The sequence below is a fragment of the Sceloporus undulatus genome, chromosome 2 (genome assembly GCF_019175285.1).
Source record: "Sceloporus undulatus isolate JIND9_A2432 ecotype Alabama chromosome 2, SceUnd_v1.1, whole genome shotgun sequence".
Lineage (NCBI taxonomy): Eukaryota > Metazoa > Chordata > Lepidosauria > Squamata > Phrynosomatidae > Sceloporus > Sceloporus undulatus.
In genome coordinates this window covers 90,415,945-90,433,018 of record NC_056523.1, presented here as the reverse complement: position 1 = coordinate 90,433,018, position 17,074 = coordinate 90,415,945, and the positions used below count along the sequence as shown (strand labels likewise).

Genomic DNA, 17,074 nt, shown 5'->3' with positions numbered 1-17,074 from the left:
ATGCAAATGGCTGCTTTGATCTTTATTGCCAAACCAGTTCTAGCAGTTGTTGTCTCCCCAAAGAGCAGGTCTTTTGTGAATATTGTAGCTTAGCTCAAAGAGAATGGGGTGCAGAATGGCAAATTATGTCACTGTCCCTGCTGATCAAAGTCTACCAGAACTCTAAACTGGTGAGCCCTGGTTCCACTACACCTCTGGAACTGACAATGCCCTTAATTTTGTTAGAAAGGAACAAGGCAGAAAAAAAAGTGACTAAATAATGTCAAAGAAGTCACCTGCTCATTCAACTACTTCATTTAAAAGAAGGGAAAAGGTGAATAAAAACTAAAAGAGAGAGAAAGAGAGAGAGAGTATCCTAATAGAGTCCAGCCCCATGCATCTCCCACTGACATATGGGACGAAGCTGTCCTTGTCTTTCTGTGGCATTTCAGGTCCTCAAATATCTTTTCAGCTATATTCTGAATATTAATTCAGTCTGATGGTTAAATTCTCTATGAACAGACAACATGGCTCTCCTAATGTTTGACAACCACGTGAGCTAGATGAGTTCATACAGGGTGTTCCAGTGATGGCAATTGCCTCAACATCTTATCACTTCTCACCTGATATTTTAATAGTTTTGAACATGAAACAGTTTGTGTACCCTGAACCATCAGAAAGCAAAGATATAACTATCTCAGCCACCCATGTGGACAGTTTTGAATTTTGGAATATTTCAGAGTTTGGAATTCTGGATAAGGGAGACTCAATCTGTATACGGTTCCACTAAATGATATTTGGATCCATAAGCCACACCTCTCCAGCATTACCTGAAACAAATCCTGCACTTGTATGTGGGCATTTAAAATCAAGTCCCCTCACTGGTCTATTTTTCCATCTCACCAGTATGCATTATTCCATGCTAATGTGCACTGGGAAGCAACCAGTATCTTAAAAGATTAGTTGATAAGCAAATACATGTCCAGAAAAAGAAAGAAAAACCCTGTGAAGTCACTACAAAGCCATATGGGTTAAAAAGGCAAGTCTTAAAGGTGTTTCATCATAGTAGTGAGTAGCTCATTTGAAGAAAAAGGATAGCTAGGAGTCCTAGCAGGAAGGGGTCAGCAGCACGCAGGGTTAAAGCAGCTGTGGGTTCAAGCCAGCAAGGCAGAGACTGGGTAGGGAGGATAGGGTTCTGACCTCTACTTTGGCCACTGCACTAAGTTCCCACATCTGATAGGCCACCTGCGCAGCTTCAGGAAAGAACTCACCTGCGGCACTGAAAGGGGAGGGGATAGGAGGACACAAGGGTGAGGAACTTTGTGGAGACATGGGACCACATGGTAACTCAGGTCTTGTCTAAGTCAGCAGTGCCATTCTTACCACTTCCCTCTCCATTGTCAGTAAATTCAGTATCACAAGCCTGCTTCAGGCATAACAAATGTGGGGTGGGTGCGTGGGAGGATAGGCACCCTAGCCCACTCAGTGACTACCTTGAAAGTCATATAGTAAGAATGTAACATTTTGTTTACTTCATTCCCACATCCATGAACTAAAAACAACATACATTTTCTCCCAACGGACAAGATTATAAGGAGTTTTTGTACATTTTAAATAATTTTTCACATTTCACGACTACTTCTAGAAAATCTCAAGAAAGTGTTTCTGTACAAGCACATTTTTTTCTACATGTTTTCCGGGTGGGAGGATCAATGTATTTTGCCCAAAATACAAGGTTTCCTTTGTTTTTTTACATCCCTATTATGTAGGGACAAGCAGTTAGGAAATTGCCATATTTTGACTTCTTCAGACACTCCTTATAAACTTGAATTGGTTGCAAGTGGATGGGGTGCAGCATATATTCCCATTTCTTTCCATACTTACAAGTTTATCACATCTGAAGATGGCTGTAGTCTTACCTTAAAGCAGTCCTATGTTATTAACTGCTTTAATATGGCATGGAGATGCAGAGAACTAAAAAGGTGAACCTGTTCAGTTTCAACACACTGGTGTTGGCTACACAGCCTCTTAACATGCTAAAATGTAACCATCATCATATTAATTTTTTTTATTTAACGCACACATATATATGTGTGTAACCATCATCTATCTGATCACCACAACGTTTTCAAAATACTGTAGTTGTGGCATCATTTCTAGCAATGAATGCACAACAGTATAATATTCTATGTGTCCATGAGCATACTCAATCTTAAAAACCTTTTAAAAATAATAAAACAGTTTGTATGATAAAATTAGAGCTTGGGCAAATTACTTTCTTGGGCTACAGTTCCCAGCACCTCTCAGTCAGTAACTTTTCCATGCTCACACAAAATATGTGTTTAGCTCCTCACACTTTTATCACTGTTATTACAGAAGAGAATGCTCTGAGAAAGCTGAAGTTATGCATCCCAGACATACAGATTCTCCCAGCCTTACCTACACTGAAAGCAGAGCCCTTTGGAGCCCTCCTGCATGATAAAGTATTGGATAGGAAACTTGTCCTAATTTCAGAATACTGCCTTTGGGCACTGTCAGAGGGATGAGTTTTGAAGCTGATTAAAAAGCATTTCTTTTTTAGAATCTTCCAGAAACAAAGTGTGGAAATGACAATTGCACAAGGCCCTTTGGAACACAATGAGTAAATTCGTACTATTTTAAAAACAGAATCTGAACTTCTTTGCATACAACCTACTGTACTCTTGGTCAATCGTTAAGTTCCCCAGTGCCTTGGCAGGCAAACAGTAAGCAATTGTGGTAAGAAATGTTGCCTTGTTTAACCCTCCAGGATTACAATGTTTTACACACCAAAGGACTGCACTCCACTCATAGTGGTTACTGTACAGTTTACAGATTTGTAAAATCATGCATTTTTTAAACAGAACTAGGGCTTACTCATCATCTCCTCCACATAGCTTTAGTAGTGCTTTTTTGTAATCACCGGATGTATCACTCTGAAAAAAAAAGAAAGAAAGAAAATGACAAAAAAGGGGGAGGGGAAAGAGAAATTTAAATTTAGTAGTCAGTTGTTACAGATCAGCCACCAGGAGAAATACTTCTAGATGAGATGTTCACAATTACAGTGATATACATTGTCTGATGCATTATCCATCCTCAAGGCAAGAAAGGGTCAGTGCCCAAAAGCAATAATAGCCCAACATATTGGCCAGCACTGCCACTAGAATGCATATACTGGCCCCAAAATGGAATAATATGTCTCACTCCAATAAATCTACAGACCAGCAGTCTCTGTCTGGGTCTCTCAAGCTATTTTGACCCACAACCCCCATCACCCCAATTCCCTGGCAATGCTAGCTGGCATTGATGGGAACTGAAGGCTATAACATCCTGAGAAATCCTAAGGGTTTTCAGAATCTAAAAGCTAGGTACATTTCCTAGTGGAAAAGATGCACTGCTCTCTCATGAAAGATCATTTGGTCTTTTCAGAAAGTGAAGTTTAACTGCTAGTAAACTTTAACCCAAGCAACTCTCATAAGGTTAGCCAAGCCTCATGCTTGTTACCAAATGTGAGGCAAGCTGAGAGAAAAAGAAAGAGAAGGTGGGGGTGGGTGGGGGAGAGAAGTGGAGCAGGCATTTCACTGTAGCTAAATTGGGCACCTTCTAGAGGACCACTTCTATTCTTCAAATCTCTTGGTTACATCCAACATTTACTCTGCTTGCACACCTCTCCCTAAATTTTGCCAATTACATCCTCCAAGGAACAAAATTCCCCATTTAATTACATTCTGCTCTGAGCCTATTCTATACCCATGGTGTAATAAGGTAGAGGTGAATGAGGAGAGAGTTGGGGGAGGAGAGAGCGATCAGGTGGAGGAAATAAGGGAAAGAAGCCCAGGGGCGGAACCAGAAGAAAGGAAGGAGGAGCCATGGGAAAGTATAAAGAGGCAGGAGCAGCCGTGCGCGAAAGGAGGGTACAGATGCGGAAGAGGTGGGCGCGGTGAGGCGGTCGAGTTAGGGACAGCTAGGGTATTCCATAGCCCTCAGCGGGTTGGGAGACTTGTGTCCCTACAGACTAAACCAAGCCCTAGACCTCCAGGCCCCCATGAGGCTCTGAAGTTAAGAGACCCAAGGGAGGAGGATGGTTGGGGAAAGGCTGATACGAAGGGTTTGGTGAGTGAATGGCGGGACAGTAAAGGCAGACGGTGGGAGCAAGGGCCCGAACCCAAGGATTGGGAGAAAGCGGACCGGGAGCCCCTGGAGAAACATTTGGGCGGAAGAGCCCCAGAATCTAAATTGGACTCACAGGTCTCCAAGACCTAACTTTCTCGGACGGAGGAATTGGACAGAGTCCTTGAGTTATTCGAGACGGAGTTGTTGGTCTGTTAGACCTTGTTTGGTTAACTGTTGCCAATAAAGGCACCATTGTTGCAGCATTTGCCGGTTGGAGAAAGTTTGTTACACACGTGTTTAAGGGCAGTAGGGAACTACAACTCCCATCATGCAACACGCCGCCCCGGCTCCGCCCACACATGGGCATAAATAAGCAGGGAGTCACTTTTTTAAAAAATGTTCTCTCCTCCCTCCCACTCCCACTGGCAAAAACAAGCCAGAGATGAAGTTTTGAAGTGAATCATCATGCCACTTTGGAGAGCTTTTGGAGACAATTTTTCAAGGGAACCAGAGTAGAGGCTGCAAGGGGGCCCATACTGTGCTCGCTCTTGCATTTCAGAGTACAAATAAGAGAAGGTGGTAATGGCAGAAAGAATACTTTTCCTGTCTCTTGCACATCAATACAGTCCCTTAGACATTACCTCAATCATGTGATGTAGAGACTTCTCGTATTTAGTCCGGAATATCTCTCGGATATCCAACATGTCAATCTCACTGCGTGATACCATGATCCGAATCAGCGTGTTGTCCCTTGTCCCCAGGCCCTGCAACAGATCCCCCAAAGAGGGGAGGGAAATCAGGGTTTGCTTGAAGGTGTTACAAGAAAGGAGGAGCAAATACCAGTTGAATATGGAAACTCATGCGAGTATCACCAATACCTAATTTACTCCAAACTGGTTGAAGTTTGCCCATTTGTGTATTTGTGTATATCCAACATGTCAATCTCACTACGTGATACCATGATCCGAATCAGCGTGTTGTCCCTTGTCCCCATTCTGTCTCTGCCTCACTCTACCTTGGCAATCTGTATAAATTTGGGAAACAGTCTCAAAGGTCCTTCTAGTCAACCCAATAAATTGAGCTAATCAAAATTCCCCTAGAGAATTCCTTGGCTACATTAAATACATTTTCTGAATATATTTTTCAAATACAGTTTGTCAGAACTGTTCTCTCAAACAGTGAAATTTTACATACTAAAAAAACCAAGAGTGTTTGAAAAGGGAGATCATATATGTATGTGTCTGTGTATGTTATATGTTTCGTGGACTTTACAGCACCTCCCATGACCAGGCAATTTGAACCCATTACTGATACAAGACAAAAAGCAAGCAGATCAGTTAAATGCAATCACATATTTAATAACATACCTGGTTTAGCCCTCAGAATGTATAGCTGCAATTTACAATAATTGCTTAGATGGTCCCTATTCACTTAGTGGAAAAGAAATTCACATGTGGAATGATACTCACCTTCATGGCTTTAAAGAGTCTGTCAGCAAAATATTCTGATGTACTCCTGACATTCTTCACTATGGAGAGAATAAACAGAGAATAAACTAGAGGCTCAGGCTTCCTGATTGCAGGACAGTGACATGTAATTTCTTCCTAAGCCCTGGAGCCCTTGAAAGCCTGCTATGTATCATGACAGTAAGCAATTCTTTTGAAATACTCAAGAGAACACAAATGGGATCTGCAATAAAATGTTTCAGGATGGTGTGTTGCAACTAAGGATTGTAGCCTGGCAACCATGCCTTCTTTGAGGATACCCAGTTCCATTTTCCCTCCCAAGTTTTCTCTTTTTCCCTCAATGTACACAGGGTATGTGGCTCGTGAGCATGCTTTGTTCTCCCTGGGCCAAAAGCGGGAAAGGTTGCTTCATGAGTTTTACTTATATCTCTGTGTGTGTTTTTGTGTGTGTATTGGGAGAAGGATCTTTATTGATTGATTTATTTATTTATACAGCACCATTAATTACACAGCGCTTTACAACAGAATAAAACATTAATAACTATTTCAATATAAAATACTAAAATACAATACTAAAACACAATAGTAAACTACAATGCAAAAAAAGCTACACACACAACAGAAAAAAAAATCCTACAGAATCTTGGGATCTGTAGTTTTGTGATGTATTAGAGGTCTCTGGCTGAGAACACTGCAGCTTCTAAGATTCCACAGAAGGGAGTCATGGCAGTTAAAGTGGAAACATAGCACTATAATATAATGGTGTGAAAGGATTCTAAGGCAAAGAGCTTTCTATTAACATATGTGAATCTCTCCCCCATCTTTCCCCTCAGAATTCTAACTCCTTCAAACACGCACGCACACACACACACACACTGTTGTGTGGTGTGTTTTAAAGGCACTCACAGCCACCATGTCTACACAGGATGCATACAACCTGTATATAAAGTACCATCTTTTGAAGGAAGTTTTGCACACTGGTGGATTGGGCAATGAAGGGGCATCCTGAGAAACCTGCTTTCTATGGGGATAGAAGGGATCCATGCAGGCCCTTCAAGAGCTTCAATGTACCACATTATGGTCATCATTCCTTCACATAAAATTTTGCACATAAAATTCCACCTTATGCTTGCCCATATATTTTTCATTCGTCGTAGAGACTGGTGTCCTCTTCTTTCCTCAACAACAACCAAAGTCCTGCCAGGATTTACAATATCTCTGATATACGGGAAATGGTTCTTGGGGGACAGCCACCCCAAGAACCATTCCAATGCTGGTGGAGGTAACTGGATGACCCCAGCAGATCTTGGCAGAAGATGTCCTCAACCTGTTTTTTGCTATAGGAACATAGGCAAAAACTTTTCCAGTCCTTCCCACTCCATGCACCAGCTAACGAATCCTCATGGGAGGGTACTATGGTGAATCCTGGGGTAGCCATTGTAGAGTCTCATAAGCAGAACTCCTATGCTATATGTGACAATGTAGGATCTTGCCTGTAACATTGTTACCCTCTATGCATTAAAAAGTATAAAAGCTTTTAAAGTTATTCCTGACGCCTCCAGTTTACCTTTAATCATGACTAGTTTGATGCATGTTATAACAAGTCATGGCTACTCACTGTTCTTGCATTTTAGTTTAAAGAAAGAAATGCCAGTCATGTTTCAGCAGCCAGGTGGTAGTGACAGTTATCAGTTGTAGCCCCAACTAGGATCTTCTAGGAGCTTGGGTAGAAAGCTTGAGTAGAGAGAGCAAACATCCCATTATAATGTCCCCTGTTACTGTTTATTTATGAGCTGTGCAATGTGAGCAAACCAACATGCTGCTCAGAAAGTGTAACATTTATGGCTTAATATATCTTAAATATAAAGTAACACTTCCAGGGCCTGGGCTCCTTATTGGTGCTGTGTCACTTTCAGGATCATATGCGCTAAATCACAACTCTCACCTACAGCTAGCATCAGTTTCTCAAGGTCCCCAGACAGCTCTCCCCGGATGCTTGCCTCAATGGGTTTGCCTGCTATCTTCAGGTATTCATCAAAGACTGAGAAGAAAGCACAACAGAAGAACAATTCAACATATAAATGCCTTTGAATCATTATAGCCCCGAAAGCACGCTGCTTTCTACCCCAAGCAACAAATGATTGATGCTACTCTATTTAATTAGCACAAAGCAATTTGAAGGGAATGTTCAATCCTTCTGCAGTACTGTATTTTATATAAAGAACCCCTAAAGGAACTGAGAGAGCCAATATGTTGTAGTGGTTTGAGCATTGCCTACAACTCTGGAGGCCAGGTTCAGTTCCCTGCTTGGCTATGGAAACTCACTGAGTGCAGTGACCAGAAGTGATAACCATAAAGGAGGACAAGTCACCACAAAATGTAGGACGTTCAAGAAAAAGTAGGACTTCACAAAATAAAAGCAAAAAATGTCAATATCCATATAAATTCACGTTTCTTTGCCATGCTCAAAATGGACAACATTTTGAAATTCCTTCTGGACAGAAGGCTAAAATGTAGAACATGTCCTGGAAAAGGAGGACATCTGGTCATCCTCACTGGGTTGGTCATCCTCACTGTTGCTCCTTGACATTAATTCTCTCCATAAAAAGGCCTTGTTTGTAGCCTTGTTTGTTTTCACTCACTGCTGAAATTCAGACTAAGATCTGCAGTGCAGGAACTAACTTTATTTGTTATTCTATGAAACACTACCAGTATTAACAGCACTACAACATTGTTAATGTATTATATTATGAGAATTAGCAGAGCATAGTGGTTTAAGTGCTGGATTAGAATTCTGGGAGATCAAGGTTGAAATGGAAACCCACTGTGTGCCTTGGGCAAGTCACTCTCTCAGGCTCAGAGGATGGCAAGGGCAAACCCCTTCCGAACAAATCTTGCCATGAAAACCACACAATATGGTCACTTTAGGGTCATTCTAAGTCAGAAACTACTTGCAACACACAACAAAAATTATTAACAATAATCTGGAACTCCATTAACACCATACTCTTCATTTAAAGTTAGTAAGCATAAACAGACTTCTCAAATACTTTCTGACAAGCAGCAAGGATAGTTATTAATCACAGAGCATATGGGTCTCCTTTTTACAGGGTGAAGTGAAATGAACTAGCAAAAAATCATAAACTGAATGTGGAACAGAGACAAAAAATCCAATTTCCCATTCTATGCTCTTTGAGACAGAAGTTGCAATGTCTATACTTTGTAGAAAAAGAAGAAAAATATAGTACAAAATCACAGGTAGGATTTTCACCCAACAGAGGAGTATTCTCAGAACCTATGTGGCATGGTGACCAGGTTCCAGAGAACAGCACATTAATCTCTGTTGTACAACGTCTTAACACTGTGAAGCCTGCCGCTAGATGGCATGTACTTTTCCTGTGCATCATTAAAGCCTTATCAGTAATCATTCCAGAAAGAAACATAAAGCTTTTCTAACAGGAAGCTCAACTCGCAGTTTGAGAACCATATAATCTCTTTGAATGCAAGCTCAAACTCACCCAGCCGAAGATGCTGTTTGCTTCGATTTCCAAGAATGTAGATGAACTGGGCCTCATCTGTGCCCCATTTCAGCTCCCCAGCTTCCAACAGGTCCTTTTGGAAAGAATACAGAGAGAGAGAGAGCTTAAAAGCTGAAGTGTGAGAGGGTATCAGGAGTGCCATGCCAGGGAGAGGGAGAAGAGACCAGGAGAGGTGCTGAACCAGCTTACCCTACAGTCACCAACTGGTCCCCTAACAACCTACATAAAGCTTGTTGGTCTATCTAAGTGCTGAAGGAACTTAAGTTTATTGTTCAGCACTGAAGCAAATATACTGTTTTACTTGCATCTTTTGGCTTGGTACCTCCTGGAGGGTTGATGGAGTCAAAGGCCTATGATGTGCTGCTCCCCATTCAGGGAGAAAGGGCAAGGGAGGGGGAGCCACATAGCAAATGACAGAAAGAATCAACTACTAAGACTACATGTCCTTCCAGAACATCTTGTCATAAAATTCTACAGAAATTTGTTTTAGAACAAATTCATACAACTCAACCTATATTAATGAGTATGCAAAACAAATAAATAAAATGCATCAGACTGATATAATGACCATTTGAGGAAGTAGACTGGTCTACAAAAGCTCATGCTGTCAACTTTTTTCTTTCAGTTAGTCTCAAAGGTGCTACAAGTTCTCTCTATATACTGATTCTACAGACTAACATAGCTATATCTTTGAATTCTCCCAGTAATAACAGTATTTTATCCCTGGGTCTTACTGTTATTAGGACTATTCAGTCTCATAACTAGAGCTTATTCAGTCTTATAAGACTCAGTATGTAACCATAATTCAAGCCTATTCTGAACTGTTGAAGACTTCAGAAACATATTCAAGAAATCACAGTCTTAATTCTTCTCTCCCAAGCCAGCATGGTCTGGTTTTTATCAGATATATAGGAAATGCCATTCTGTGGCTCACGTTGTTAGAGATATTTGTTTGTGCATGTACGTTAACTACCTTCCCAAATTAATTGCCATAAAATTATTTATTTTGAAACAGGCCCTCCACAAATACCTCATACATACTGATCACAATGTGTTGCAATAAAAGAAATTTAAAAGGCTACAGAATCATGCAAACAAAAGCAACATTGTTTCAGGATTTGCAGTTTAATAGTTTAAATTCAATTGCAGCTTGGCTTCCTACTTTATTTCAGATTCACAAACAGTAAATCACTATGCACAGCGGAAGAGAAACCAATTAAAGTGTGATGAACCAAATGTTCCTTTTGTCATTTCCTACTATTTGAAATTATATCTAAACAAGTATATCCCAGACCCCAATAATACATTTCTAGAGACTCCAGTTTGCATTTCTGTGCTTGTTTCAGCCTCTCAGAAATCACCTGGAGAAGGCCAGCTCAAATCCGTCCCACCAGGATGGTCAAGACTGTATTCTTTTCCCCAAGGCTAGAAATACAGACTTGCTCATTTCTGACATTAGGCAATGAATGGAGTTCTCCAACTGACATAGAGAAGCATGAAAACCTTGAGCACATACATCAGAAGCAGAAATGTGTCAGAGGGAAATCATGCAAACTTGCCCTTTTTTTAATAATAGGGGATATTTTCCTAGGAGATTTGTTAAGGTGTCTATACTGCTGGTGCATAGGTTGTGAAGAAACCTGACCAGAACTTGCAAGCTTCACCTTGACAAGACAGTGGCCAAACTCCCAACTCCAACCACTTTCCCTAATTCATGGTACTTTCTGACTCATCATTGGTAGACCAAAGTACCATGTCCATTGTACCTACCTTGGCATCTTGTTCCACTAACTCTTCACTCACAACATCATCTTCTTCTCGGGTGGCCTGCAGTAATGGCAATAAATTAGTCTTGTTCAGCATAACAACAACAACAACAACAACAACAATAAAAGGGGGGGAACTGAAGGGAAGCACAGATATCATACCTGAAGAAGAACAATGATCATCTTTTTGAAGTGTCCTGCCGTGTCAGCAATAACATCTTCCTCCAGGTTCCTTTCATATGCTGTGGAACAAGGAAAAGAGACAGGGGAAGTATCACTTATGGTACCATTTTGGAGGCTAACTTAGGCTCATTGGATGTCTTTTTTAATAATAGGAAGTGAGCAGTAATCAATTCCTGTTCAATTCTAATTACAAAAAGGAAAAAAAAGACCTCTCCTGGGCCTAAATTAGCCTAGGGCAGGGCCAAAAATGCCTCCATGGGCCACACTTTGCCCACCCCTGCTCTAGAAGGCAGGACCCAACCAAATGGATCCAAGGCCTGAAACAGAAAACGCATGCACCCAAAGCAGCCAGAAGCTGAATGGAGAGTACACCTGGCTGGAAAAAAAACAGCCACAATGGAGCAGGGAAAGTGTACTCTTTGCCGCCATCTCGTTTGGGACCACATCAGCAGCCCAAACTGGGACTGGATCATGCAGTTGCTACAATCCTGTGCTGGTCGGTGGGTGACTGGGGCTGGAGCCGGTCTGCATGACCCCCAAGTTTTTAAAAAATAAGATATTCTAAGGAAACTTTACAGAAAAATGACCCTACAGTAAGAGCTGTTCAACAGCAGAGCAGGTTACTTTGGAAACTAGTGAACTCTCCTTCACTGTGATGTTTTAAACAAGGGTTGGACATTTGTCTGTCAGCAATTCTTTAACAATGGATCCCTGCACTGGTATTGGACTAGATGATCTTTGGTGTCTTTTCTAACTCTATAATTCTATGATTAAACTGTACAAGTAGATTCAGGGACTAAGTAAAATTTTGCTCATTATCATTCAGAAAACTGAGCATAAAAGTTTATAGAGCTTTCATAGAATTTATATATTTTTGCATGTCTTTAACATGTTTGATTTTTTAAAACTTTTTTTGTAAAAAAACCTTTAGAATTTTGATTGAAGGGCAGGGTATAGATCCTTTTATTAAAATAAACAGGGCTGACATTATAATCTGGAAAGAATCTAAGATCCCCTATATTTGAGAATAATTACGCAAACCCATCAGTAAGCCATAAAGGGTGGTTCTATTCATTTTTGTTCAAGAGAAAGTCCTGTTGGTCTTAGTAGAATTAGATTAACTGTTTATATCAGTGAGGAGAAACTCTTGCTATTTCAGATGTCTGGACTGAAAACATCCATCAACCCAAGCCAGCAGGGCTGAATGGTAAGGAATTATGGGAGCTGATGTCCAAAACAACAGGAGAGTCAAAGGTTCCTTATGTTTGGGGATACAGAACTGCCATTTTTAACATGCATCTCTCAGTAGTAGCTAGAACCAGCTCAAGACTCAAAGAAAGGACAAATCCCTTGCCCTCTGTAATCACCATCTTTGTAGGCTTCCACCAGAGCACGAATCTGTTGATTGGTCCGTGATGCTAGGATCTCAATCAGGCACTTCTCATCAGTCCCAATGCCCTATGAGTAAGGAAAGTAAATATGAAATGAAGCACTACGAAATCTAAGAAAATGAGATGAGGGACTCCAATGGCTGTTTCTGCAGATTTTCATGGGATGAGCTAAGAGTTCTCAGAATGGTGGAAATAGTAAATTGAATGCTGGTGCTGTCAGGTGTTTCTGAAACAATGACAAACAACAGCCTTTTACCTTTAGAGCATCTTTGATTTCCTTGGCATCAAAGTATTCCAAAGGCCTCATCAGACCCACAATCAGTCGTTCAAATTTCCCAGTTAGTTCATACTTCAGGTCTGCAATCAGGTCCTAATAAAATGGCAGGTGAAGATGGAAGAGAAAATGTAATACTACTTTCTTGGATCACTTTGTGAGGTCACTCATGACGAAATTCATAAGAACTTTGAACCAATGATATATTCAGCAGAGTTCCCGCCAACTTAACTGACTTCCCTACAAGCACTCACCCCTGGTCACCTGGAACTCAGATCTGTGGAGGACTGAGAAATATATCCTTCTTGAGATGTATCCACACGGCAGGATTAAAGCAATTGCACACCACTTCCATTGCCATGACTCTATCCTACAGAATACTGAGATTTGTAGTTTGGCAAGGTATTCAGCCTGCTCTGTCAAAGTGATCTAGTGCCTCACCAGGACAGAATCATGGTAGTTAAAATGGTGTGAAACTGCTTTGATTCCGCAGTGTGGATGTTATTGATCAAGGTTACATTGTACTGTACAACCTGTTGTAACTATAACAGGTATCTGAACACTAATATATCTTAGGAATGGATGAAAGATTCCAAGTCCCATATGCATGATGAACAGGAAAAATAAAATCATGTGTGCCACTCTTATCCTGCCACTTATGTCTATGTTTAGTAAGAAGGATTCAGGATATCAAGAGGAAAAGAACCTGCAGTTCTTAACTCATTAAACAGAGATGGAACTATTGGGTTCAGAGATGGAATTGCAGGAGTGGCCAGTGGTTTCTGTGCCCAGTGGGTGGTAAATCATCTCCAAGTTTTAGACTAAAATTTAGACTATATTTCTCTGCCATTTTGGAGCCCAGGGTTCAGTACCTTAGATATCTCCTTCAAAATTTAGACTTCAGAGCTACCAGCCGCCCCTGCCTAGCATATGTCTTTCATGCCACATTCTACTGCTTGCTTCCTTTGAACACAGAGATTTTAGAATATATGTATCTCATCCAACCTGTTCCTAGTATCTCTTCACCCCAATAATTCCTCCACCCAAAAGGCACTCTTGTGCATTTTACAGTTGAAGATCAATTTGCCTGTGGTAATCTACTTGCACCACAAAGCAATGGAACAGCTCTATCTTTACCTTTCCATAGAGGGCCTTGTATGCGTGGCAGATCTCAATTCTTTGTTTGTTGCTTCTGGATGTTAAGAGATCAATTATGGTATCTTTGTCACTGCCTGCAGGGGAAAAAGTTGTGTTTAATGCTCATAACAGGATCTGTTTTCAAATACTTGTATTAAATTTCTATTTCAGATGCTAAATGAAATTAACAGGAACACGATTTAATCCCAAAGTGAATTCCAAAGAAGAATGAGCTACCTAGTCCTGTCACGGGGGGGGGGGGGGGAAGATAGAAAATCTCACTGTAGAGTGGGATCAGATTTTCTTGTCTCTTACTGTCACAAGCGGAATCAGAAAACCTATTTTTCCAGTTCTGGAGAGTAGTTTAATGGCCCAGCACTTTCCCCTGGGACCCTTTCACACTATTACAGTGCAGTTATTCCACTTTCACCACCATGGTTCCATCCTATAGGAAGGGGAGAGGAACACACAAACAGAGGACTCCACTAGTGCCTCTGACTAAACTACAAACCCCAGGATTCTATAGGATGTTGATATGACAGTTGAGTGGAATCATAGTCCTGTAACTGTGTAGTGTGAAAAGGCCCTGGGTCATCTTACATCACCCGCAAAAAAGAAATCACCTGAAGTTCTTGTCTTGTCTGTTGAGAATTTTAAAACAAAACAAAACTAAAAGAAAATATTTATTGTAAAAACCAACATAATCACAAGTGTTTGCAGTAAACTAACAACCAAAAACAATCACTACAAGAACAGCCTATGTCTTCTCAAAAGAACTGGTCTTTTTTTTTACCAGACGCAAATGGAAAGTTGCTGCCGATTCAATTCAGAGCACAAGAAGGGATGGGTTAATGTACAGGGGGTGCATCATGCCTACCCCTTTGCTCTCTCCCTGCCAGCCAAGCACCAATGTTTTTCTCTCTCTGCACTAAAAGCAGCTCCAGAAATGAAGTGGATTCAAATTCCCCACGCTTTGGAAAGTGGTCTCTTTAAAGAGCAGTCCAGCTTTTTTCCTCTTCTGCCAGTGTCCCCTTATCTGCACTGATGGCTGATTCTCAGAGCTCACCAAAGCCCGGGAGGGGGTTCTCCTTGGAACGTCATTTGACGGTGTACTTTTTTTTTTGTTAAAAAAAATTTGACAGCTCATGCACATCTTTGCTATTGGATGGCCACAGTACACAATAGTTTAAATACTTGCGCCATCAATATGACAAAGGTGGCTATCATTTGATTGGCAGTTAAAAACCCCTGAGAACGACTGAAATGTCAGCTCAATTTTAAACTGATATAAATAGTAATGTGAACATCAACAGGATTAAATTGCTACCGACAGCTTTAATTGTGGCAAATGCAGTGTGAACTTCAATTCAGCATTGCATCGATCATGCAGTCTGACTCTTTTCAGCTCAGAAACGTAGTATTCATTGACAGTCTCCCATTCAAGTACAGTAAATTCCTACTATACGTTAATCAAAGACAGGACAATAACTTCAGGAACCCAACCCAAATCCAGTTAGAAGCAAATACATTCGTGGAAAAGAGCCAGTCTCTACAACCTACCCTTTCCTCCCACTATTCTTGTCTCCTTTGTTCTGGTACAGAAAGAAAGGTAATTAACCAGGACTGCAGCAATGAGATCCTTCTATGCAGAATAGCAATAATCCTTTCTTTGTTTTTTCATAAACAACAGCTGGAAAAATGTAAATAGCCAGAATCATGTTAATGATGCAACATGTTTCAGCCCATGTCCAGAGAGGAGGCAACACATACCAAATCCCTTCATTGCATTATACAATGCCTCAGCATCTTGGTTGGCATCAAAGTTTGGAAAATCCTTCACCGAACCCCTGTATCTTCCAGCCTAAGAACAAAGAAAACGGGAGAGATACATCAGGGTGTTATCTTCCATCGAGTCCATCAAGGTGATGAAGGTATGCAGAGGGGCATTCTCTGTAGTTACACCATACAAATGTAATACCTTCTCCTAAGGGATTTCAGCACCATCAACCATTATACAAGTTTAGGTTGCATTGCCACATCAGTCAGTTTTTGTGACAACAGTATAGATTTATAGATTTATTGGAAAGGTAAAAACAGTCTTTAGATGCAACAGCCTGACCTAGGCTGGCATTTTGGAACTGTGCTATTTCCTTCCAGATCTTGAATCTTTGAATCTGGATTAGATCTGGGTGACATCTATTTTCATATTCTCTTTTTACTAATTGGAAGAAAGACAGATATAGAGACTGGCTCAATGTCATGCCTAAAGTTGCAATTCAAGTCACTGGCAGGAGTACTGCCATAGACATTCTATCAGGTGGAACTGAAAGCAAAGATCACTGAGCTGCTCTCTCACCAGCTGCCAAGACCATCAATGCCACACAACCCATCCTCAACTCTAAAATGTAGAGCAGCTCAGTAAAGACAGAACAATTTGTTTCAGGAATGAACATCATGTTTGCAGTGTTGAGAGAAATGGATTTGAATCAAACACATAAGATTTAATAAGAGTTGGAAACACATGAATAGAGTAGAAATCAGGTAAGACTATATAATCGTATGCTATAATTAGATTATATATATAGATAATATGAAACCACATATATACATGTATACTATTATAATCAATATATCTATTCTAAAAGGATTGAGATAAGGTCAGCTGAGGTCCTTTAACTGAAAGGGAATTTTATAAAAATATATGTTAGTAAAAGAAAGAGTTTTTAGATAAGCTTTTTATAACACTGTTATTTATTAAATATTAAATATATTGTTTTATAAGAATAAAGGGGGGGTTATATCTTTGATAATAAAATACACTTATAAAATATGCTGGACTTAGTTATTTTAAATAGTATTTTTTGTCTCTGTTAAAATTATCAAAATGGCTAAGTGTTCTGTTTAAATAAATAAATAAATAAATAATGAAGTAGACTTGCATTAAAATAGGAATTAAACTAGACAAAAGATGCATCAAAGACTGCACCTGGAAGTCTAGGACAACTTTACAAAGAAGGAGGCAAAACAGTTTTTGGAGCCAACTGATAAGAGAGCTCCATCCTCATTAAATGTCAAGAACACTATTTTTTTGGTTGGGTTACTAAAAGTCAAGAGATATCCCCTTTTGCGCATGCCTAATGGGGGTTATGAATATTAGAACATACCTATGAATCTATAATGACTAATTTAAATGATCATGAGATGTATG

At 40.2% G+C, this 17,074-nt stretch overlaps 1 protein-coding gene across 3 annotated transcripts in view; it reads right to left on the bottom strand.

Annotated features, from left to right (window-relative positions):
• The window catches only part of ANXA6 (annexin A6), a 69,417-nt gene that overhangs the window by 29,572 nt on the left and 22,771 nt on the right, over positions 1-17,074 (bottom strand). For all 3 annotated transcript variants that reach the window (XM_042451296.1, XM_042451298.1, XM_042451297.1), the window contains exons 3-14: positions 15,637-15,727; positions 13,867-13,961; positions 12,712-12,825; positions 12,432-12,522; positions 11,044-11,123; positions 10,886-10,942; positions 9,095-9,188; positions 7,522-7,617; positions 5,580-5,638; positions 4,752-4,874; positions 2,875-2,933; positions 1,180-1,258 (exon numbers count right to left, since the gene is read on the bottom strand). In XM_042451296.1, the coding sequence (XP_042307230.1) occupies positions 1,180-1,258; positions 2,875-2,933; positions 4,752-4,874; positions 5,580-5,638; positions 7,522-7,617; positions 9,095-9,188; positions 10,886-10,942; positions 11,044-11,123; positions 12,432-12,522; positions 12,712-12,825; positions 13,867-13,961; positions 15,637-15,727 (1,038 nt within the window). The remainder of the gene's footprint in view (positions 1-1,179; positions 1,259-2,874; positions 2,934-4,751; positions 4,875-5,579; positions 5,639-7,521; positions 7,618-9,094; positions 9,189-10,885; positions 10,943-11,043; positions 11,124-12,431; positions 12,523-12,711; positions 12,826-13,866; positions 13,962-15,636; positions 15,728-17,074) is intronic.